This window comes from Hibiscus syriacus, unplaced genomic scaffold (assembly GCF_006381635.1).
Source record: "Hibiscus syriacus cultivar Baekdansim isolate YM2019G1 unplaced genomic scaffold, ASM638163v2 tig00110580_pilon, whole genome shotgun sequence".
Lineage (NCBI taxonomy): Eukaryota > Viridiplantae > Streptophyta > Magnoliopsida > Malvales > Malvaceae > Hibiscus > Hibiscus syriacus.
The window spans coordinates 373,132-398,309 of NW_024062791.1; the positions used below are offsets into that span (position 1 = coordinate 373,132).

Sequence of the window (25,178 nt, forward strand, 5' to 3'; positions counted from 1 at the left end):
TATAATTTTATATTTTTCAAACCAAACATTATCATTTTATTTTCTTATAAAATAAATAAAATAAAATAATATAATATTCGTTTAATCTTTAACACATTTATCTTTTTTATCAAGTATTTTTTGAGGAAAAATTATTCTATAGGATGATGCTGCCACGCTCGACGAGCATGGATGAACACCGTTAATGATGAGCACTATTAAATTAATTTATTATTGAAATAACTTTATAAGTTCTAATGAATTCTATTTTTTAAGGAGAATAATATTTTATTTTATTATTGAAATAACTTTATGAATTTTAATGAATTCTATTTTTTGGTATAATTATCGATATTTAGTCTATTGATCGACTAATTCGCATCGAATATTGTAGAGAGGAAGGCAACTCTCTCAACTAAATTTATCACATTCACAAATATTAAGATTTAAACTTTCAGCTTTAGAAAAATTTAGTGACCATTAATATACTTTACCCTTAAATTAGATCTCAAACAATTCAAACTAAATACCTCAAACCCACAGTAAAGAGATGATCTCAAACTTTTAAAGCCCAAATCGATTTAAGTTAAAATCAATTTAACTCGTCCGATTCAAATTAACTTTTATTAGTTTTTTAATTTAAACAACAAACAAATGAAAATAAATCGATGATGAATATCACAAAAATAAGTCATTCTAAAATATAATTACAAATATATATATATATATATATATATATATATATATATATGTGTGTGTGTGTGTGTGTGAATATTAAGTATTAATCATTACAAACAAAAATAAAATAAAACTTAAATTAAAATAAAATTTAGGCTGAAAATTCACACATAAGATTAACATAGAACATTTAGTCTTAAGATCTTAATTTGAACCAAAATTTAATTGACCAAAATATTATTTCTTTTATTGTTGCTAAATTTTAATTTATTTTATATTATAAATTAAAAATAATTATTTAAATATTAATAATAAGTGTGGATCGAATGAATGTTTGATCAAACAATTTTAGTTAACTTGTAGGGTAAAGTGTAGTAATGGTCATTGAACTTTTCTAAAACTTTCATTTAGGTCCCTTAATTATTAAAACTTACAATACAATCCCCCAATATTTAGTCCGTTTACAATATGGTCTCCCAACAGTTACATCGGGGATCATATTGCAAATGGAATAAATGTTGAGGGACCATATTGCAAACAGATTAAATGTTGGGGGGATTTTATTGCAAGTTTTAAAAGTTTGGGGGCCTAAATGAAATATTTATAAAAGTTCAGTGACATTACTATACTTTACCCTGAATATAATTTATTAAGAAAATGATTAGAAAAGAGGTGTACGTGGCTGAATCTGGTTATCTCATCCATTTTAGACAGAAGTTTCCATCGCGTCTCTCTGCTAGTTATAGAGTCCTTCAGCAAAACCAGCCCAGCAGCTACAATGGCCATGGCTTTCATGACCGTCTCTATTTATTCACCTCTCTCGATCTGTCCACGTCGCCATTCCCTCGTTCCCTTTCACCTTGCTTCTTATCATCCTGTCCCCACTTTCTCTGTCAGACCAAGAATTCCAATCCAATGCGCCACCAAAGACAACAAGGAAACAACCCCTCCCGCTGCAGCATCGACGCAGAGCTTCGATCCCAAGAAAGGAGTGGCGCTTTACAAACCTAAGTCATACGATGTTCTCGTAACTGATGCTGCTAACTCCCTCGCTTATGCTATTCAAGATGGCCAAACCCGTCTCGAGATTGATTTCCCGTACGTTTTCTATCGTTCTCTTAATTTGAGAATTTTTTTCCTTTTGTTTGGGTATTATGAGGCTTACAAAATATTTTTCTTGATTCCCATTTCCCCTTTAGTTATCCAAAGGACCAAAGCAATCCCAATTTTGCTGACCTGTTTAGTATGACAAGCTTTGCCGGTTTAACTTACGAAAACACCTGTTAATAGTAGTTTCCCGTTTAAGTTCTATCTGCTTATGCTTCCTAATATTTAATGTAAACATAGTCACATTTTATTCTTAAAAGAAATATAATACTTTCATGTGAAACTGTTGGGTGGTGTGTCTATAGGCATTAACCACTAGGCAGTAGTTGATTATACTTTCATGTGAGTGAATATTTTTCTCTGGGCCTTAGCTAGTAGAACTTACTGGTATGAAATTGTATGAGGATCTTCTTGTGATCTCATAAGTTTCATGCATGCTTCATCAGTTCATTCAGTTTGGTTAAGCATTTCATTTTATTGTCTATTTACTTTTTCCCCCTCTAATATTTGGTCCTTTTATGTGTATGGATTTTCTGCCTTTCCAGGCCCTTGCCGAGCAACATTTCTTCTTATAAGTTACCTCTTTCGTTTCTTCACTTCTCAGATGAGTTGAATGGCCCTTCATGTATTTTCTTCCTCTTTTTAAAATTTACTGCAATTACTTTTTATAACTTTTTGTACCTTGCTTTTGCTTCTAATCTGTCTATTTGGTTTAGTAATAGGAAATGGAAACCTAAATTTGGTACTGTTGCCTCTGTTCTATGTGTAGTACCTTCATAAATCATAATATACTAATTGATAATGATGATATTCAAGGAGAATTGTTATAGTACATAATTTTCTCTGATGTCTAAATATGTGAAGGGATCTTCAGATGATTTCATCGATGCCAACATTCAACTTGTCTTGGCTTTTGCCAGGAAACTCCAACAGAAAATGGAAAGTCGATCTTGCATAGTAAGATTCTCACTTTGCTGAAAAATTGTTCCTTTCGTTCCAAGGTAAGTGTAATTTCTTATTTCCCGGTAAACCAGAAAAGCGCAGGGCCTCAGAACTTTTCAAAGCAGCCCTTGACACGGTAATAAAACGAATTACTCTAGATTACTTTCTATTTTTCTGTGCCACTCTGTCAAGGTGGACACTTTCCATGGCAAGGGTTTCGTTGTTTTTCAGCCACTGAAGTACACATGGGGTGCCTCATTGGTCATTTGGCCTTTATATGCATTTATTCCTCGGATGGTTTAAGGGTCTATGAGGCTCTTATATTTGAAGATATAACATGTCTAATCATGCAGTTATAACTTTTATATAGGGGCAGTACACTTTTAACCTTTTGCCTTAAGTTCATAATCCCTTATTCATGCATAGTTGCCTTTGGAGTTCAGGGATTTTAATTATTGATTCTTCCTTTCAGATTGATGGTATATCTATAGGCTCCCTTGACGATGTCCCTAGTGGAGCTGTCACCACATTCTTCAAATCTATCGAGAACACTCTGGATTTTAATTTTGAAGATGAAAATGAAGGTTTGTTCCTGAACATCGAGCTTTGTATGGGAATTTTCCTTTCTATATATCAATGAATTGGGTTACTTTATTGCTTCAAATTTTCATATTCTCTTACACTGTTTCTACTTACGCACAAGACTGAACATTCTGCAATCTCGCAATGCAGGTCGTTGGGAATCCAAGGAGTCACCAACTCTTTATATATTTATTAATTGTAGCACACGTGAACTTTCTGTTATAGAGAAGTATGTGGTATGATTCTTATGCTTTTGCACGGCCTTTCACTCCTTTCACGAGACTATTTATCTTCTATTTATAGCTTGCTACGTGCTTGACCTTCAAATGGTGGACTTTTGAAGTTATGCATGAATAATCATGTCTGATCACTGATTATTTCAAACAGGAAATAATTTAAATAATCTTCACTGAGATATATTGAGTCAGTACATGGTTAAAATTTAGCCTAGGGGAATAACATATTGATGTCGTCTTTATTTCTTCCTGTTTGTGTGACTGTGCTTTGATTTTGCAGGGAAAATATGCACTGTCAACCCCCACACTTCTATTCAATCTTGAACTTCACACTTTGCGGTATAACTTTACTACTTTTTTTCAGCATTTAATAAAAGATCAGTGAATTTACTTTTTATTGGGGCTGCTTATGTTTGCAGTGCTGACTTGGGTCTTTTGGGATTTCCTCTCAAGATTTGCACCATCGATTTCTTTCACAATTCATCCCTGTGTTCTATATACGGATTAGGGAGTACTCCAAGGTAGTTGTTAAATGCATTGTTTAGCTTCATTGAGTTTAATTTCTGACACAGTTCTAATGACCATTTCCCTTCCAAATGTTGTAAGACGGTAGCTGTTGCACCTTTTGTCGTGAACTACAGTGGAGCACTATTTCACCAGTATCCTTGTGAGGAAGTAAACCTTCTTGAAATTTACCATTTAACTGTTCCTTTTGTGTCACATCATAGATTGAAAAAGTTACAAATCAACTACGGCAACTTAGTGCTTGCAGATTTGCATCTCTCAAAATGTATAAGCTCTTTTCGTTAGGCTCTGCTCGCTGCTTTCTGAAAAACAAGCTTTTAACTTGCAATCAGATTTGGGCCGTAACGACATGTATTTACATATCTCCTTGTTTTAACTTAGAATCTGTGCAGGACCTTGGCAGGTGATGCTAAAGCAAGCAGAATGTTCTTATGCTTGTGTAGCTGAGAGTGCAACTCGTTTCACACTGGGAGAGGTATCTACCTCGACTGTTGGTCATTTTATGTTACGTTCTTTCTAATGATTTTCATTATTCGGTTTTGTCTAGACCAAGGAAGAACTGCTGCGGGTCCTTGGATTGCAATTTGCAAGAGGAACAAGTAAGCCAACTAGAATTTCTTCGTCGAGGATACAAGGTTTTTCATCTATTCTATTTTACATTTCCGTGTATCATTTGAGATTCTTAAACTGAATGCTCATAGCAATATCCTCTATGCCTCCCTGAAAAAAGGTTCCAACTTACTTTTTCCTTCCGGTTTTACATCGAATTAGGCCTTAATGTTCCTTCGAACATCAGCTTGGTATTCTCAGAAATTAGGAACCCATTTTGTACCAGATTGTTAAAAAATACACACATTTTGGCAACGTAGTATGGATATATACATACATGTATATTATGTAGCAGAGATTAAGTATCCTGAAAATCTAATTAGCTAACCAACTAATGAAGTTGTCTATTATTGCAGACTTCCACTAGGTGGGAAGAGGATGTTGAATTGGAGGTATCTTCTGCATGGCGTAGTTGAGCAACCGAATGACTGTTGCATACAACGAGATGTCTCGCATATAGATGAGGAGCTGATTTTGTTGGGTTTGATGCAAATCTCGCATAAACAGTGCAAATTGTGCAGATGAATGGCTTTACAACAATATGTGTCTAGAAGATTGGCTGGTTTTTCGTTTTATCCATAGTAATATTAACATCAAAGCTGATGGTTCAGCCAAAGCTGCCTTGGGTTGAGTCGTGAATGGGGTAGAAGGTCTATTAGGTGTTGGTTTACACCCTGTTTGTTTCAGGGGAGTGTCTGTGGTACTGAATAGCTTGTTTCCTTTTGTAATTGGCTCGAATAGCTGTGGCCGTTTGGCTGGATTTGTTCTTATTTTTTGGTATTGAATGAATTTCCCCCCCTTCCGTTGCTCGAATTTTAATCTCCAATTAATTTTCGATTACGAAGAGATTTTTAACGAGACCTCACCTTTTTTCAAAAAACAAAAAGATATAGATGGTGAAATTTGACGATGCACGGAACATTTTTTTTACCTTATAGATTTCTTTAAGCCCCTTCGTTTAGATTCCCCTCTTAACTAGTTCAGACTAGTGGGGACTGGAGAAGAAAGTAATGAGGAAGTAAAGTGAAATTCAAGGTTTTTCATACGACTTCTTGATAAATATCAGTCGAATCTCTTTTTCTTTTTTCCTCTTAACTTTTAATTTGGTAATAAAACAGCAGTTTATGCCATAATCTTGACCTGTTCTAGCAGTTGCCATGCAAGTTACTGAGTTTTGAAGTTCTTTTTGAATTAATCACTTGTATCAAATTTATTGATCGACTAGTTTAGATCAGATTTTGCAGAGGTCCATTATGATGGTGACCCTCCCAACCCAATTTATTCCATTCGCAAACGTCATTATTCGAACTCTTGATCTTGTTGAAGGAATCTAGAACCTCATTCCACTAGACCAACTAGTTGTTAGTACTAAATTTTGAAGCTTTAAATCATAATAAACCATACACATCTGGTTGTAAAATGAGCTCAATATAAATAAGATTGCGATTGGACAAATAAAAATTATGGTTTCGAATTCGTTGGATCATGTGGATATACTTCCACATAAAAGGAAGTTGAGGTTAGTATTAGAAATAAAGTAAAAAATAAGTGTCATGCTCAACTTTAAATATATACATATGATCAATCATCTATATATACAAGTATTTTTCAAGAAAAATTAATGTCATTGTACAAAGCCAAGAGTTATGTCTTGGATTCATGCTTCTATCATGTAAAATCCAGCAGATTTAACATTCAAATACCCACATTCGTAGCCCCTTTTCTTTTTTTTTCAGGGCTGTGTGTGCGCGTTAAATAAAGTTAGCAGGCATGTGTATGAGATGAAGTTAAACCAGAGTTAACTAAAGTAAAATTGTTTCTGAAGACCAACAGATACCAAAACACCTTGAACTTGTTCAAGTATGGAGCAGAAATAGTTCATTGGATTTTATGAGTCAAGATCGGAGAAATCAGGATCTTTTGGCTTCGAAACCTTGAGCAAGCTCTTTGAACTAGTCGAGCCTTTACTCTTTTGTCCGCGAAGATTAGCTGCAAACCGTGACGCAAATACAGTTGCACGAAGGCTGTGGGATTCGGCAGCGCTATCAGTTCTATCAAGTAAGGCCTGTCATAAATATAGTCTAGATCCTCCTCCTCCTCCTCTTCCTTAGGTCGAAGTTCCGCTTCTTTCCTTTTCACATGCTTGCGCCCAGGGCCGTGGCTAGGATTTCGGGGGCCTGTACAAATTCTTATAAAGGGCCCTATTTTTAGATATATTCGATTTAGGGATAACAATAGTGGCGTTTTTTTGAAAAAACGTCGCAATAGGTCCATCTATAGTGGTATTTATTGGAAAAACGCCACTATATATATACTTTTTTGGGGCTACACAATAATAGTGGCGTTTCTTGAAAAAACGTCGCAATAGGTCCATCTATAGTGGCGTTTATTGGAAAAACGCCACTATATATATATTTTTTTGGTGACCCTGCACGGTCACGCAGTTCGCGCCTCCCCAGCCACGCCCCTTCTTGCGCCAAGCAGTTTGGATGAAGCAGGCAGCCCAAGTCCGACATTGCTGTGAGTAGAACCGGAAGGTGTGCTGAACCTGCCTCCTATGGAGGCGTCTGAACTGAGCTTCTAAAGAAAAAGCCTCCACCTCGGTTAAAGCCATGACTGTTCTTGTAGATAATGGTAAGTTGGAACTAGCTTTGGGGTCAAGCGCCCAAGTCAAGAGCTCCTCACCACAAAAGTCCCCCTCTTTCAGCAAACCTCTGTTGAAAAAACCACTCCTCCCACCATCTGTCGTCACACTCTTGAGGCGACCACTTATGAAGAAAAGCATCTCATTTACTGGATCTCCTTCACGGACTATGTAAGTGTATTCTGTGTATGGACTTGGTTTGAGTCGCTCACATATTGCATCAAGTAACCTCTCATCCATATTGGCAAACAGAGGAACCTGCATACCGCAACAAGTGTTTAAAGGAAATCAAATCCAATCTCAAAGTTTGCTCATAAGGTGGATAGTCTACATGATGAAGTAGACATTAAACAGGCAAGGAAAGAAAAGCAATGTGCAACTTTTGACAACATGTAATGTATGAAGCATACACTAAGGTCATCCACGGAAATTTAACAGTTGCGTGATGTCACTTAATGTATAGAGATCCTTACCCTTCGGACCAGATTCAAACAGAGATGTCGCTTAATGTCCCTCCACAGATCTTTTGGTAAACTCTGGACTAAGTTCTCTTTGTCAACTCCACGAGTCACCATCCATTTGTATCAGTCGTAGCGCCAAACTCTCTCCTTGAGATCCTCAGGAAGTGCACGATAATGCATCCATAACTCGGAGTCACGCCTTTTGATTCTCATTTCCTCAAGACGAACCGTAAGAGACTGAAGGTACGTCTGTTGCAATCACAAGAAACCTTCAGACTTCAGCACCGTTGTATAGGGTAACGTATTATTTTGTTTGTTTTCCTCTTCCTGCAAAGATTAACGTGCAATAATCACTTGACTGTTAACTTCAAGCCATTTCTGGTAGTTTTGAGAATCATGCTCATAACTTAGAAAACAGAATTCATAATCAAAGCCAGAATCAAAACCAAATATTAACATATTATTTTTTAAGGATGTTAACATGAACTCCAAACTCGAGGTTTTTCTCAGATTGTTCATGTTAACATCCTCAAAATATGGTATCCAGCAGGTTTGGAGTTCAGGCACTTCCAGGCTTATGACTTGTACAATGAAAAGTGGAAATCAAAGGACTTAACATGCATCTTTTTGATGACCAAAAATTATTTTGAACATTAACACGTGGCAAAGGTTTTCAATTTACCTGCATGTTTCCGATCAAGTGCCATGAGGATAAGTCCAAAGATGGCTATTGCTATGGAAAAGAGAACCTCTCCTGAATATGTGCTGGTTTCAAGGCCCTGACCAAGTGTACTGCACAAAATAAAATGAATTTTAATCAGTTAATGCAACTCCCAGGAGTACAGTAAAAGAATCTAATAGAAACTATACGGAACTCAATCGTCAAAACCGATGACAGACGAGAAGAAAATTTCTTTTATCCTGTGAGAACCAACCACATATATAGCCTGAATACCGTTTCAAGGATCCTCCAAATACATGGAAAACTTCAAAAATTGGACATACTAGTATTGAGCATGTACCATGTCCAATAAAAATGTGTGTTGTGTATCGAAGAGAAAGTGCAGACCTTAGATTCTGTAAACCCCACCAGAGACAGAAACAGAATTTCGGGAAAAAGATGTTGGATGAAGTAATCTCAGATTTTATAGCTCGTGTGTATATCCCATAATTGAATGGTGCATCATCATCTTCAAGAGCACATTGACTATCAAGTTCTTTGTTTCTCACCCTTCGCCATTCTGGAAAATCTTGCATATGCTTGTTGCCGCAGTACAAAAAATCTATGTTGCACTTTCCACTTTCTTGACAAGCAATTCGCCAGCATGTATCTTTACGCTCTACTGCCAGTAAGTACCAAACGGCCCCGACTATCTGCATATTATATCTCAAACTTGTCAAACTTGTGCAGTGTTGTATATCAAATTGACCAATGCAACCAATTTGAAGAAGAAAATACAACTTTTAGCCACTTCCATATTCTATATTTTACCTTATGTTATTGATCATGGATGCTCAAGTCGGATTCTATGGTAGAACATGAGGTATATGAAGATACATAAGTAACAAATATATATAATTCATTACCTTGAATGGCCAAGAGAACATCTCAACTAATCTTATAAGATTAACTGAAGAAATCTTAGATGAGACTGAAGTTTTGAAATAATTATAACACTTATCGAAAGCATTGATTATCGATTCAGACACTTAAACATGGTTAAACTAATTCAAGTAAAACATTAATCCACTGTTAAAATAACACCCCCCATCACCTTACGAAAGCCGGACATTCAAGCATCCACAGTTTGTCATGACCGGGATAGAATTGCAAAAATGAAAAAGTTCGTGTAATAGCAAACTGACAACTTACGTGACTGGCAAGAATGCACCATAGCGGATAGTACGCAGCACCAACCCAAGCGCTATCAGCGAAAGTACCGGCTGTCTTCTTTAGTTCTGAAGTTAATGGTACAAAGCGAAGAAACCTAGGAATATACTGAAGGAATACAATGATTAGCAATGCCTGTTTTGTCGCCCATACCTCTGAACCTTTTGATTTGTGAAGATATTTCCACTCCACCATCTTCAGACAAGGAAGCAATTAAGAGAAAGAACCATTTCTCATCTTATGCAATTCAGAACACACAGCTGCATGCAGTATGTTATGCTACCATAACATAACATCGCAATGATTAAACGTAACAAATTGCTCCATGCGTCCTTAAATCTAACAAAGCCTATATTGCAGGAAAGTATGCTCAGATCAGCAACATAAAAAAGTGGTATTTTTCTTTATTTTGTGAAAGTCTTAGAGATCGTTTCTTTTCGTTATACAATTCTTATAATATTATTCTTAATATATGTTGTACAATGCAGGACCACATGGGTGGATATATAAGAATGCTAGTCTGCAAAGCAGATAATCATATCAACTGCAAACTACCACTAACATGAAATTCAGTGATTGAACTTTCAATAGAATTTTATAAAGTAGCTAATAGTAATAGCATTTTCTAATCTACTAGCACAACTCTAGATATAGAGATTGTTGAAGCAAGTAGTTTTCTCAAACCTGTGGCATGGGGAGCACAGAAAGAAAATCGACAATGAAGTGACGACTTTCGTGTGGCTATCTGTGCAGGATCTATCACAAGTGACAACAGCGCAATATATGTAGTACGGAACTGAAGACCCATACGAATGAGGTAGAAAGCATCGATAATTGTCTGAACAGGAGTGGTGGTGATTCCCAACCTCACATCAATTCCTCAACTATTGAGGTTGGGTAGATAGAAAAACAGTGGATCAACATATACCGAGAGAATGCAGGACACAACAAAGAACCTAGTCCATAGCAAAATAGATTTATCCTGGGGATCAAATATCATCTTATCGGACCACAACTCGCGTGACCTCAGATTTGAGGCTGCGACCGAGTAGTAATAGTCCTCCCGGTGCTGTCATCATCCCTATATTAAATGATTTTCTGGATGCCTTCTTTCCTTGCTCCCTGTATTTGTAGCCAGCTCCAGAGGCCATCGACATTGGAGAGTCTAAGTCGTCCAACCTGGAGTTCAAAATACAGGCAAAGTTCAGGCATTAGTTTAAACCATATTCTGACCCATAAAATCAAACGAAAAAACAACAATAGGTAAGATTCTCAACATAAAAGACTGCCTGCTTTATGTCACCTAAAATGCAAAAGAAATACGTAGTAAACAAAATTGAAAAAGGTTGCATACCGTATATTAATTAGTACCTAACAAATTTCTCCTTCTGACCTCCAATAAGCTGAGACTTGTAAGCACCACCAAACATTTTGCAGAAGGCTCATGTGTTTTGCAACACGAGTCCCCTTAGTCCTGTGGATAATATCAAAAATCACCTTCGTGACAAAATTTTTCCAGAATTTGTCAGAATGTAGCAAATGATTAAAAGAAAAACAAATGAATTACGACAGCGACGCTATGTTGAATTGCATGTGTATATTAAATATATTATTTATAAAAAAAATATAGTTACAGATAACTCACAGTAATTGTTTTCTGGCTGGTGCTTTTGGAATGTACAATGTAGGAGGAACAGAAAAGGGGAGAGAAAAAACGCAAAAATCTAAGTATTGTCCAAATGAGAAAAAGAAAAAGATAAAGAGAGAATTTTGTATGTTATTTTAAATTCATCTTAAATTCCTAAAATAGGTTTTGAATATTAACCCTTTATCAAAAGGGCACAACATATGTACTAGGATTGCCATGATAGTATTGAAACCTACATTGTTCCAAATGATTATAATAATTTTAATGTTTTATACTAAATGGGACTACTCCTAAACACTCCCAAAGCCTTATCGAACTGCGTAACTAGTGCACACCCATTAAGCATAGTATTCCAAAACATACAATCTCTCACGATCAATTTATCCAACATTTTCCCGGCATCCTCTATAAATGAAAAGTTCATATCCTCTTCTCTACAAGAATGAGATGTTTTATGATTAATAAAATATATAATGATTGTTTACTAAATCCACTAAATAATGTCACTTTAGTTAATACTATTTTCCAAAATTAATTTGAAACAATCACTTCCACTTTCTCTTATAAAAAATAATATACGACAATCAAATAAATTGCACAATAAATAATGTAACTCTCACATGGCAAGCTTCATTTTTAGTCAAAAGGCCCTCGTTATTTATCTTTTGCACTATATTCTTGTTCTTACAACACTATTCTAATTAGTAGCTTTTTGCGAACATTATTTCACATGTGTCAGCAGACGAATGGTGCTTCCACCCTCAACGAGTACGGATAAATACCGTTAATGATGAGCATAATTAAATTAATTTATAAAAAGTTAAATTATAAAGTACTAAACATATAATTATAAATTAGTTAAAATTCTAAATGTAAATTAATTAAAATACAATATTTATAAAATATTAGTTTTTAGGGTAAACTATACCATTGACCACCTAACTATTTACCCCTCTTACTTTAAAATTCTAAATGTAAATTAACTAAAATACAAATATTATAATTGATTAATAAATGAATATGTTTTATTTATATTTTAAATCACATTTAATGCAAAAAGTAAAATAAAAGTAAATTTAATATGTTATAATTGAAATGTATTATTTTACATATTTTAAATTAATAATTTTTCTTCATTATTCTAATTTTATTGAATTGAAATGTATCATATATTACATTTTAAAATATTATAATGTCGATCTAATCTTATTTAACAACTCTATATTAAAATAGACTAATTCAATAAAATCAAGTTTCACCTAAAATTTTCTTCAAATATATAATGGATAAATAATAAAATAAAAAAAATCTTACTCTAACTAGGATATAAACAAGTCAATGCATAAGTTAAAATGTTTACTACGATAAGCCCTCAACTATCAGAAAAATTATAAGTCAACAAAGCTCTTCATTATATTTCAATTATAATATATTAAAATTAAAATTGAAATTAAAATTAAAATTATTTTTTATTTTTTATTTTTTTCATTAAAATGATTTAAAATATAAATAAAATACATTCATATATTAATGAGTTATAATATTTGTGTATATATATATATATCTTATTTTCGTATTATTCAATTATTTCATATTGGAGTTCTTATTAGGTTATTTTTCTTTTTTTATTGTCATTAACTAAATATATTATGTCGTGATAAGTTTGTCATTTGAATGGTGTAACCGAGTGGTTAGGACATTTGCTTCCTCTCCTCACATCTTAGGTCCAAATCCCACTAGCAACGGTTCTTGATTTAGTTTATTTTCTATTCATTCAATTAGTGACATGTGGCACCATTTGATTGGATGGAAATTTTATTAAAATAAATAAAAATATTAAGAAAAACATCCAATCACATAGTGACACATGTCACCATCGGTTCAAGAATTAAATTTATTGAATTAATTAAAAGTTAGGGTCAAATTAATAGAATGTGTAAGTAATGAGGACTAAATGTATAATTATACAAATTTTATTAACTTCCACATCATCTCCTCCGTTAATATTTAACGGTAGGTGGCTTGATTGAAAAGATTTAAATAGTTAGGTGACTCGATTGACAAATTTTAAAAATTGGTGGTTAAAATAAAAGGGATAAATAGTTAGGTGGTCAATGATATAGTTTACCCTAAAGACTAATGTTTTATAAATATTGTATTTTAATTAAATTACATTTAGATTTTTAACTAAATTATAATTATATGTTTAGTATTTTATAATTTAACGTTTTATAAATTAATTCGTTAACGATGCCCATCCACACTCGTCGAGCATCGTAGAATTTTTCTTTACTAATATACATTTGTTTTTATAATTAAGAAACAATTGTAATATCAATTTTATGATATTTATAGCATTTCTGCTTACCATTCTTAGATTACAAATAGTTAAATACAATTTTCATAAAAAGTAATAATTGTTAGTATTCATGGGGTCGAAATATTAGTTGAGTTAAAATATTTATAATATTTAAAATTTAAAAAATAATTAAAAATTAAATTAAATCATATAAAATAAAAGGGAAAGTAATACCCAATTAATTCCTCACTAATCCTAATCAAATGAAAGCCTTAACCACGTGCAATGTTATGTGATTGTTGATTAATAAAAGTTCATATCATTTGAAAAGGATGGCACGCTAAAGCCATTAAATCGTTGTAAACTAATTTCAGTTCATGTAATTTAATTATATGGTCCAACTTATAAGGTTGGATTGGGTCCTGGAAGACCCAAGATCGTGTCACGGATGATCCTCTAAGTTTAGCTCAATTAATTATTATTATTATTTTATTATTATTATTATTATTATTATTATTTCTAAATTTGATATTTAAACTTGTCTAATATATAATTAGATATTAAATTAGTTTTCTTTATTTTAAATTAATACATAAATTTAACTTTTTGATTCATATGGTGATGCAAATGTAGCTCTTTGATTTCGGATGGATATATAAACTTGATTTTCTTATATAAATTAGTTCAAAATTATATGTATTCATTCAAGTTAAACGGATGAGTCTAGAGTGAGTGACACACAATGATGTACACCACTAATGATGTCTACCGATATGCATTACTAACATAAAAATATGGTGAAATTCATAAATGATCATCAAATTTAATAAAATGATTTAATTTGTCATCAGATTTTTAAAAGTTATAAAATAGACATTAAACTTTGAATTTTATTTAAAAATAAGTAATTATTGTGAAATATTATTAAAGGGGTGACATGACAAGCTAAATTAATAGAAAATATCTCATTTGGTCCCTCAACTATAACTAAAATTTTATTCTGATATTTTTTTTCAATATTTTTAAGTAATAATTTACTAAAGAAATTAGAAATTTTGGATTTTTTAAAAAAATATTTATGAAAATAATTTATTTTGAAAATAAAAAATTATAGTTTTTTGAAATTTTTTCATTCATCAAATTATCTTATAACTATTTATTTATTAATCATGACCGTATTTGTAAAATAAAAAATTTATAATTTACGAGATCTAAAAATTAAATTATCAAACAATATAATTATTTTTTATTAAATGATATGATTCAAGCATGACTTTTGTTCAAAAAGTTAAAACACAATTTTAAAAAATGCATCCAGAAAAGTATAGTATCACATTAATAAGAAAAATACATCCAAACTTAAATAAAAATAATCGAAGCAATCCTTAACTTTTAATAATGTGTCAAGTAATTTATATGATATAAAATCAACATTTATAATATGACACTAAAAATAGTATTTAATTTATTTATATCCATTTTGTTTTCAATTTAAGGGACATAATAAAAATTATTTTAATTAAAATTAATAATAAAATGAAATCTTAATTACAATTAAAGGGTCAAATAAGATATTTTCTATTAATTTAGCATGACACGTCATCTCTTTAATGATAGACCATGGTGTTGTGCCGATTTTGTAACAAAATCTAAAATTTAATGTCTATTATATAACTTTTGAAAGTTTGGTGTCTAAAAAGATCATTTTGATATAGTTTAATGTTCATTTATAAATTTTATCTTATAAAATTAGCGGTGAATATCAATGTTCGACATTCATATATTCTAGAATTTTCCGAAATTAAACAGTGAAGTATATAGTTGAATAAAAATTTTAGATATTACATTGAATTTTAAGATAAAATTTGAATATCTAATTAGACAAGAAATAATAAAAACTAAATTTTGAAATGAAATTCACGTATCAAATATATATATCTATCTCTAATTTTTTTTAAAAAAAATTAAAAAATATATACAAATTATGCATGGATTTAATAACTTTTTTCCATAATGATACTTGAACTTAAAAAAAAAACTTGATATTTATATTGATTTGGCATCTTCACAGCCCATCAAATTATTCAAATGGTATTTGATTAACCAAGTCCGTTAAATGTTATGTTTAATATTTTTATTAATTATTAAAAAATATATTAATCTTAAATAATAATTTAAAATCTAAAATCTAAATATTTTTTTTCAAACTCATATACTCATTTAAAAAATAATAATCAATTTGCACTTTATTCACAAGCCTAATAAAATATAATTTTAAGTGCCCACATGATTGAGAGAAATTGAGTGTTAACTCAAATATATTACTCCATAGATAACTGAAAAAGGCTTTGGTTGACACGATGCATTAAATGGTGGGAATAGCTTTCACATCTTTATCTCATATTTATATTAATTCCATTTGAAATGAATACGACACCATCAGATTTCAACGACTTTTATTATATCATAATAACAAGAATACTTTATTGCATCCTTTGAAATATAATTTAAACAATAACAAAACCCTATTTTCATATATAATGAGATAAGGAGAGGTAAGATAGTAGGATGTCTCCTAACTTCAAGTTGAGAGCAGCTTCCGTGGAAGACCTCCGACAGTCAAAAAATTAAAAATAAAGATAAAATGCAATGCATGTTTAAATAAATAAATAAAATACGTAGTTAAACAATCTTCATATATAGTATTCATACTTTAAACTTATGTTAATATATTCCTACAATTAATAAAGAAAACAACGCTTTATGAGGACACGTGACGACAAAAGATGAAACCACAACCTTGTGAAGCAAAGAGTAAAATCAAAGGCATCAATAGCTTAGGACTGGGGAAGTATCCAAAGCTTCATTTTTATTATCAACTTGTATTATTGTGCCTTTGATTTGCAATTCTAAAATTCGACCAACCACCACTGTCCCCACTCATCCATGTTTAGACTGCTTCACATTCTGCCCTCAACCTATCATGCCTTGAACAAACAAACAACCTTGGCTTCAAAATATAGTTGATCATAACATGTTCAAATAAACCCAAATCAAAAGAAGAAAGAAAAAGGGTACCAAATATCTTCAAGTGGCAAAACACATGCATGGTCCGACACAATTAACTGCCATAAAAGACGGCTTTCCACCAACTTTTACTTTTATACTCTTTTACTACTCTTACTTCCATTACTCAAATGGGTTCAGTATCTTATTTTAAAAAATATATATGAAGTGATTCTAATGATATATTATATTTATTTGATCTATTATTTGTATTTACATTTTTTTTATTTTTTTAATAAAAATATAAATCTTTGAACATTGTTATACCTTCCAAGTAAATCTATCAAAAAATACTAACAATTTGTTAACATCATCCCTCATAGTTACCTTTCACCGATCTCTTATGTGACTTTGACAATCAAATCTTATGGATGACAACCATATCAATATAAAATGACAATCTACTGGTAATTACGATGATCGTATGATATTTATGATGACTCTAGAATCGACATCAGTCATTTTTTTCGATCGTAGTATTTGAATTTCGAGCATAACTAAAAAGATTATTAATCATTTCTCAAAGATTCTTTTTCTTTGTTCCTAACAGAAAACTATCGATCGATTAACGACTGTCATCATCTCATCGACTACAACTCTCTGTTTAAATAAAAAAAAAGATGAACTATTTGTAGCTGATGAAATACCCTTATTGCCATCAACAAACATCATAGATAAAAAAAATCAAACTTTTACTTAAAACTTTTGTAAAACATAAATCCAAAACAAAGTTTTATAAAGTCAATATTTTCCATTGGGGAAAAAAACAATAGTAGTCTTGGTTAAACTATATTTATTTAATAATGACAAGGTTTGGTGACATATAAATTGGTATGAAAATATAGTTAGCATGGATACAACTTTGATGGCAAGAAACAATGCATCCTTAGTTATCAAGTATATTAAGAAAATGGCATTCCAACTTAAAATTTTCATTGCTACTTTGATAACTAATGATCCTTTTGCTACTTCTAAAAGTTACACAACTATATTCTCTTAGCTTCTTATTGCGTTTCAAAACAAGAGTTTCTACGATGTCATCAAAAGGTAGTAACACTCATTGGGGATTGTTCCAACTTAAAAAGAAATATTTATGTAATACGATTAAACAAGCAAGGTCTTGAATTCGATTCAAATTAATCTACGAAAAACTTTAAAATTGAGAGAACAACAAAAATATATATATCATCAATTATCAGCCAGTTTAATGATATTGAATGTTAAAACTTTAAATAACTTAAATATATTCATAAACTAAGGATCAATTGGTCTGAGATTTAAATTAAGATATTCATGAATGGAATAAACTGAGTTGAGAGATCATCTCATAACAAATTTTTATAAAATTCAATTTAAATTAACTCGATCTATAGATGAAATATCGGTGTTTTAAAAAATATACTAGTAAATAACAAAATAAAAAAATCCTCGCACGCGGGAAACAATGCGCGTGAGTTGAGCCGTATACAGAATGATTTACGTTAACCTAATCACTGCAATCCACATATTGCGCGCCCCATTTCCTTCCCTTCGTCAGTATTTGTTTTGATTATCTTACAGTAGCAGTATTACCTTTATGTGCATCAAACAAAACATCCTCTTTCGGTCAAACATTCAGAGGGACCCTCTTTTATCCTTTTCATAAATTAATTTCTGTAAAGGAATCCCATTAATTTTTTGTCAAATTCATAAATCATCATACACTAAACTACAATTATCAGATTTTTTTTTCGCTCCATCGTCCAACTGTGAAGCAATCTCACATTGGATACAGAGCAATAAATCAGCATTTACAAGAAAGAAAAAAAGAGTGAGGATTGTTTGAAGATGGGAATGATAAAAGAAAAAGAAACCCATTTCCTGATTTCTATTTCCAATTCATTTTCTTGCTGAATCTAGGGACTATATCAAGAGATTTTGAGATACACAGAAACTGAACCAAGAGGGGGGGAAAAGCATGCCTTCAAGGCCTTTATCTCCAGGTTCGAGCCTGTCAAGACCAAGTTTCCTCAACAAGACCAGAGTTATATTCTTGGTCTTAGCTATCTCTTCTTCGGCTGTTATCCTCTTTACTATAATTTACTTCCTTTACCATCTTTGGAACTCTCTTTCAAACCGAGCCAGAACCATCCCTTTTGACTCCAGTGCTCCTCTCAAGCTCCAAAGGTTTTGTTACAAGGACTTGAAGAATGCTACCGATGATTTCGATGACGCTAATATCATTGGAAAAGGTGGTTCGGGTACCGTCTTTCGTGGCATTGTCAGAGATGGTAAATTGTTTGCAATCAAAAGGCTTGATACGCTCTCCTTGCAAACCGAGAGAGAGTTCCAAAACGAGTTGCAGATTCTCGGTGGGCTAAGATCACCTTTTCTGGTTACCCTTTTGGGATATTGTGTTGAAAAAAACAAGCGTTTGCTTGTTTACGAGTATATGCCTAATAAAAGCTTGCAAGAATCACTTTTTGGAGATGGTCATTTGAGCATGAACTGGCAAAGAAGGTTTGATGTCATCCTCGATGTTGCTAAAGCTCTCGAGTTTCTTCACTTCGGTTGTGATCCCCCGGTGATTCATGGAGATATCAAGCCCAGCAATGTGTTGCTTGATTCTGATTATAGAGCGAAGATTTCAGATTTTGGGTTGTCGAGAATTAAGGTAGAAGGTGAGTTTGGAATGGATTTGTTCAGTCAAGATTTGGGGAGGAGTCAAGAACTATGGAAGAGCCAAGAGTTGTCTGGGACTTTGGGAGGAACTACTGGTGAACATACACCAGCTACTGGGACTCCTATGGAGGAGAGCAACAACACTGAGGTAGACTTTGCCCTTGCTTTACAAGCTTCTTCTTCTTCAAAAAATAGTAAAAAGTGTTATAATGTTAGGGCCTTCAGTATAAGTTCTTTGAATTTTAATGCAAACTTAGCCAGTGATAGTGATTGTAAGGGTGGGATTAATGGAAAAGGGAAGGAGGTTACATGTGTGGATACTGGTGGGGATGATTGGAATACTAAGTTTGTGCCTTATGATGATGAGTTGGGTAGTATTGATCACACTAAGGAGCTGAATTCTAGTGCAAATTTGGGTGCTGATGAGGCGGCAGGGACGCCGGCCAGTATGAAACAATGGGGAAAGGATTGGTGGTGGAGGCAAGATGGTAGTGGTGAATTGTGCAGTAAAGATTATGTAATGGAGTGGATTGGAAGCCAAATATGTCCATCAAATCCTGATTGGAATGATGAGAAAAAGCCAAGTCCTGAGAAAATTGAGTTGGACAATTCAACTCAGTTAGATAAGTTAGAAGATGTTAGTGAACCCCAGATGCAAGGACTTGTGTTTGATGCTTTGGATAAGGGTTTCGAGAAGAAAGAACCTAAACCAAAAGGAAGGAAAAACCGGAAAAAGTCGCACAGGAAGATGCAAGAATGGTGGAAAGATGACCATTTAGGTGAGACAAGCAAAAAGGATAGTAAGCTGAAGCAGCTTAAGACAAAGTGGAAGAAAGGGTTTAAAACGCCACATTTTGATCTGGGAAGGCGGTTTTATTTTTGCAGGAGCAACAAGTTCAGGGAACCGGATCAAGATGCCTGTGATGCGAATGGAGAGTTCAGTTTTAGAAGGGGATGGAGGAGAAAGAACAACAATTCCATCGGAAGCGAAATGTGGAGTGGTGATCTTTTCAGTCGGGAGCTAAGCAGCACGACGAGCATGAGAGGGACTTTGTGTTATGTTGCGCCGGAGTACGGTGGGTGCAGCTACTTAATGGAGAAAGCTGATATTTACAGTTTAGGAGTTTTGATCCTTGTGATCGTATCTGGTAGGAGGCCGTTGCATGTCCTTGCTTCACCTATGAAGCTTGAAAAGGCAAACTTAATAAGCTGGTGTAGGCATTTAGCTCAATCCGGAAACATATTAGAACTCGTTGATGAGAGATTGAAAGATGAGTACAACAAGGAGCAGGCAAGCTTGTGCATAAATTTAGCACTTAATTGCCTGCAGAAAATGCCCGAGTTGCGACCGGATATCATGGAAATTGTAAAGATCTTGAAAGGGGAGATGGATCTCCCACCAGTTCCAGTCGAGTTTTCTCCGTCACCGCCATCTAAACTATACAGCAGATCAAGGAGAAAACAGAAGGCCAATGCAGATTAGTCTTTTTTGCTAATCCTTTTTCAATTTTGTTTCTGCTTTTGCTGTCATGTTTGGAGTTTTGGTGACTTGATGAGTGTAATATAGGATTTAGATATATTGATTGCAAAGTTGCGACTTGAAAACGTATGTGGGGAGGACTGAAGGTGTGTATTATGATGATGTTGTATGTATATTATATGAATTATTTCAACTTGTTTTTTTCTCTCTACTAACATGAGGCATATATTAGATCAGGAAAACAGTATTGCTCATTCAGTTGCACTTGCACACAGGAAACACAGGTCCCAACATGGATTTAAATTGCAAACGTAGACATGTTAATTATGATTATGAAGGTAATTTTCCATACAATCTTCATTCGAACATTGTGAATATAGAATTATAGATGACCACTGGCAGTGTCGTGCATTGTTTGAAAACTGGGAAGCATGGGCCTTTGTTTTCTGGAAGCTATTTTATGTATTGTCCATCTCTTCTCTGCTACGTTCTGCAGCTTTTACTATTTAACACGGTGCACAGTCTCCAACAAAAAGCATTTCGGTGCAACACCTTTTGCTTTTTCTTCTTCACTTCATTTGAAATTTTAATTTCATTATTTACAATTATAGGCAGCAAACTATTTTTACAGAAATATGTTAGCAGAGTGGCCGTGTTGGTGGTGACGACACGATAAAGGAAGAAGAAAGATTCAAACTCCGCATTTAATGCTTCCAATAATGACATAAAAGTCACTCACTGGCCGCCTGGAGTTTTGGGGTTCCATATTTTCAGAGAAATAGTGGGAAGTTTCTGCAACACGGTGGATTAATTTATATTGGTCCACCTTTATTTAAACCTCTGGTTTTTTTTTTCTTTCTTTCTTAATAGAGATAGCCTTTTGATTTCACTGGTGATAATGGCCGAAAGCTAAAACACTGGGGAATACAGTCAAAGAAAACTCACATGGAAACAGTGTCTATAACTGTCCTTTTGCATGGATTACATCATAAATCTACTTAAGATCAACATGTAATTAAATATTAGATTGGAGCCCCAAATATATGAAACAGATTGAGCTTACGCTGCTTCCCAGAATATTCAATGTATTCTTTTCCCAGAATATTCCATCATAAACTTGGCATGGATTGTTGCGATTCACATGGCCGTGGACAAATTTTCCAGAGCTCCAAGTGGTGATAAGTTCCATGAATTCTTCATTACTGTGGAGACAATTCAATAAATTTTAGTGAATATTAAAACAAAATTAAATTAACTCAAATGAGATTTAAATTAGAATTTCTTTGAATGAAATGGGATAATAATTTTAATAAATTAAAATTAAAAGGTGCGTTTGGGAATACATTAATTGCACAGTGCGTGATTGGAATGGGAAATTTAAGAGAGGGGCCATGGCGGTTGAGTGGCAAAGAATAGGATGGATAAATAAGCCCAAGTGACACGCCATAGCTGCTCCTCGTTTGAAAAAAAGGGTACAATGCGACTGTAGGGGCAAATTAAGAAAAATAAAAAAGAATTATGGTGTTTCTGTCGAAACGATTTTTTTCTTAAAAGTGAAAAAATGAGATTTAAAAACCACATTAATTCTTAATTATCATCTTTTAATTGATTTTTAATTTAAAAAACAAATGTGATTTAAAAGACCGCTAGTTTCAAAAAATTTTGAATTTCCTTTACAATCGAAAAAATACGGTTCGAAGAGTCGCCACCAATCCTTGATTAGGGTGTGATTAAGGTATGCGTTACCAAAATCCGAGTTTGGGAGTCGGTTACGTGCGGAGAAGGATTAGCACCCCCACAACGCCCTAAAACAGTACCTAGTCGATTAATTAATGTCTTTGCATTGAATTTTACAAATTCGAACTTAATTTGATTTTTGATCCCATAAAATAAATATGTAAATTTAAAAACATTCAAAACACTCAAATAAATTAAATTAACATTACCGAGTCGTTTTAGAAAGATAAAGAGTGTTCAATTATTTACAAATATCGAGACCATATCTTAAAAGCTATAAAAACCTTTTCTCGATAAACTTAAATAAACGAACACTTCATTTTCTTTCGTTCCCAAATTTTAGGTGACGAATCAATTTTTTGGTTTCACTTTCAGGATACACTTTTAATTTAAAATGGTCATAAAAGCCCTCTAATCAGTTAAGACAGGCCACTCAAGATAATTTTAAATTAAAAGAATATTACCCTTAGTCCGGTTATGTAATAGGTCGAGTTATGCACGTGAGACTATCATGCAAATTATGCAAAAAGTGATGTCATGCCAAAATTAATTAAACAAAATTAAAAATATCATACAACGTGACATACAAAAAAAATTATACATATATTTTAATTAAAAAAATATAAACCATGCATATTAACATATTATGTACTCATATGACTCAAATATAAAAACAAAAACATAACATGCTAAACTATAAATTTAAAAAGTGTATATACATAAATGTAATGACTAAATTTGAATATTTTGACCCAATAGTGGTTTTGATATAAATGAGACATTTTTATGGTTTCCAAGTAAGGGTTTTAACTACAAATTTTCATATTTCAAGCTGAGATTTTGGGTTTAGAATTTAAACAATTAAAAGAATTTTACATGAAAAATTTTGGTTTGAAGAGCTGTAGCAGTTGCAGGAAAGTTGGGATGTGCTACTAAGAAAATACACGTTATTAAAGAACAAAAGGAAAATCAAATTAGCGAGAATTCAACTTCATCAATGAAACACCACACGTTTTGGCTGAACAATTAAAGAAGAATAAATGAGGCAGTTCACTAACAAAAGCTTAAACAAGCAAACTGAAAGTCGTGCTAGATCCACCCAGATCCAAACCAAATCCAAGCTAATGCCAGAGCCAAAGCCCTTAAACCAGTCACGCCCCTTGGCAACGCTACCAGTCCAGCGGCATTGGTGCTGTTCGATGCATGATGGCCAACAGGTGAGGCAGTAGGAGAAGGCAGTGGGTGAACAACCACTGAGACCTTCATGCCATTGAAGCACTGCCCATTCCCACAAATGAAGTAGTACCTCTTGGGCTTCTTCAGTGGTATAAAATCCTTGCCACTGCTCCAGTTCCCTACTGCTTCTTCCGTTGTGCAGTTGTCAAACCCGGTTTGGTTCACTTCAAACACATTGTATTGTGTCTTCTGGTACCTGAAGGCTCCAAGGAAAGCCAGAGTAAATATCATAGGATCAAGTCATGTGATATTATCTAAGGTATTCAAACTAGATCCAACATGAACAGTCATCCACACACTAGTACAAAACTGCAAATTGAAAATGCAGGTTCAAGAAGGCTATTTTTGCAGTAACCCCAAAAGCACAGTTGATAGAATTAAAATACCCACACCACAATCATTAACTAGTGCTTCATTCAGGAGGGAAACAAACCCATCTTTCTTTCCCTTCTTTTCTCGGGAAAACAGAAGTGAAATAGTAGAAAACTGGAGATACAAAACAAAGTGATAGTTAAAGAGAGGGAGTACAGATGAAGTCTCCAACATAGAAGGTGTGATTGTTGGTCCAAAGGGTGTAGTTGATGCCAGGGTTCCAGCCTTTGTTAGCACCAACGATATGGTCTGTGGCGGTGACCGTGCCGAGTACCAGAAGAACCGAGCACACCCGGAGGAGCAGATTTGAGGTTGAGGTCGACATTGTGTGTGTGTGTGGGGGGGGGGGGGGGGGGAGGGGTTAGCAGTGGGGGAGCAAGTGATTGATTATCCCATACTTTTCTGGAATTTGCTGAAGCCTTTCACGCTGGGATTACAAAACAATGATAATTGGATATGGTCGCGAACCGTGGGCCCCTCTTTATTCGTTGCAGTATCTAAATCCAAATTTGAGCAAACATTCTTCATTACTGCACCAATTAGAAATCGTGGCCATTACCATACCATGGGGTCATTCGGAACTACAAAGAGAAATGGAATGCCTATGTGAATTAAGTTTTCAAAACAAAGTATTTTTATATCGATAAAAAGAAAAGCTCAAAATACATATAAAAATGAATCTATCAAACGGTTTCAGTGATTAAAGGGAGCGTTATTCTTTCTTGAGAACTAGAATTCGAGCAGTTGCATATGCAAAGTGTATATACGTTGTCAATAGATTAAAAAAGATTCTAAACAGATACCACATTGTAATCACTCTAAACTATTAAAAGAAATACATATAAAAATGTTCAAATAACTTAAATTTAAAATCATCTATTGTGATGAAAGTGAGATGATGAAGTAGAGAAAAAGGAGATTTCAGAATAGAAGCAGAAAAGATTGAGGAAATTCATAATTCATTCAGTGAAAAACATGCATAATCATCCCTTTGCAGGTACATTTATTTGTATACAATCGTACTA

At 33.3% G+C, this 25,178-nt stretch overlaps 2 protein-coding genes and 2 pseudogenes across 2 annotated transcripts; 2 read left to right on the forward strand and 2 right to left on the reverse strand.

Moving 5' to 3' along the window:
* Positions 1-1,373: 1,373 nt before the first annotated feature.
* Positions 1,374-5,090, forward strand: LOC120133470 (annotated as a pseudogene).
* A 1,419-nt stretch (positions 5,091-6,509) lies between these two features.
* LOC120133448 lies at positions 6,510-11,084 on the reverse strand (annotated as a pseudogene).
* A 7,391-nt stretch (positions 11,085-18,475) lies between these two features.
* Positions 18,476-21,006, forward strand: LOC120133515 (putative receptor-like protein kinase At1g80870). Its single transcript, XM_039150085.1, has one exon. The coding sequence runs from the start codon at positions 18,625-18,627 to the stop codon at positions 20,809-20,811; it is 2,187 nt and encodes a 728-aa protein (XP_039006016.1). The 5' UTR covers positions 18,476-18,624; the 3' UTR covers positions 20,812-21,006.
* A 2,529-nt stretch (positions 21,007-23,535) lies between these two features.
* LOC120133464 (mavicyanin-like) lies at positions 23,536-24,502 on the reverse strand. The gene is made up of 2 exons (XM_039150041.1): positions 24,310-24,502; positions 23,536-23,984 (listed from the first exon to the last, which is right to left on the reverse strand). Exons 1-2 carry the CDS (start codon positions 24,476-24,478, stop codon positions 23,635-23,637), a joined length of 519 nt encoding a protein of 172 aa, XP_039005972.1. The 5' UTR covers positions 24,479-24,502; the 3' UTR covers positions 23,536-23,634.
* Positions 24,503-25,178: the final 676 nt, after the last annotated feature.

Bases quoted from the DNA above. Each gene is read 5' to 3' on its own strand.
- LOC120133515 (XM_039150085.1), top strand. From the start codon at position 18,625: ATGCCTTCAAGGCCTTTATCTCCAGGTTCGAGCCTGTCAAGACCAAGT.
- LOC120133464 (XM_039150041.1), bottom strand. From the start codon at position 24,478: ATGTCGACCTCAACCTCAAATCTGCTCCTCCGGGTGTGCTCGGTTCTT. The intron at 23,985-24,309 runs GTACTCCCTCTC...CTTTCCTTGGAG, and splicing joins CTATGTTGGAGACTTCATCT to CCTTCAGGTACCAGAAGACA.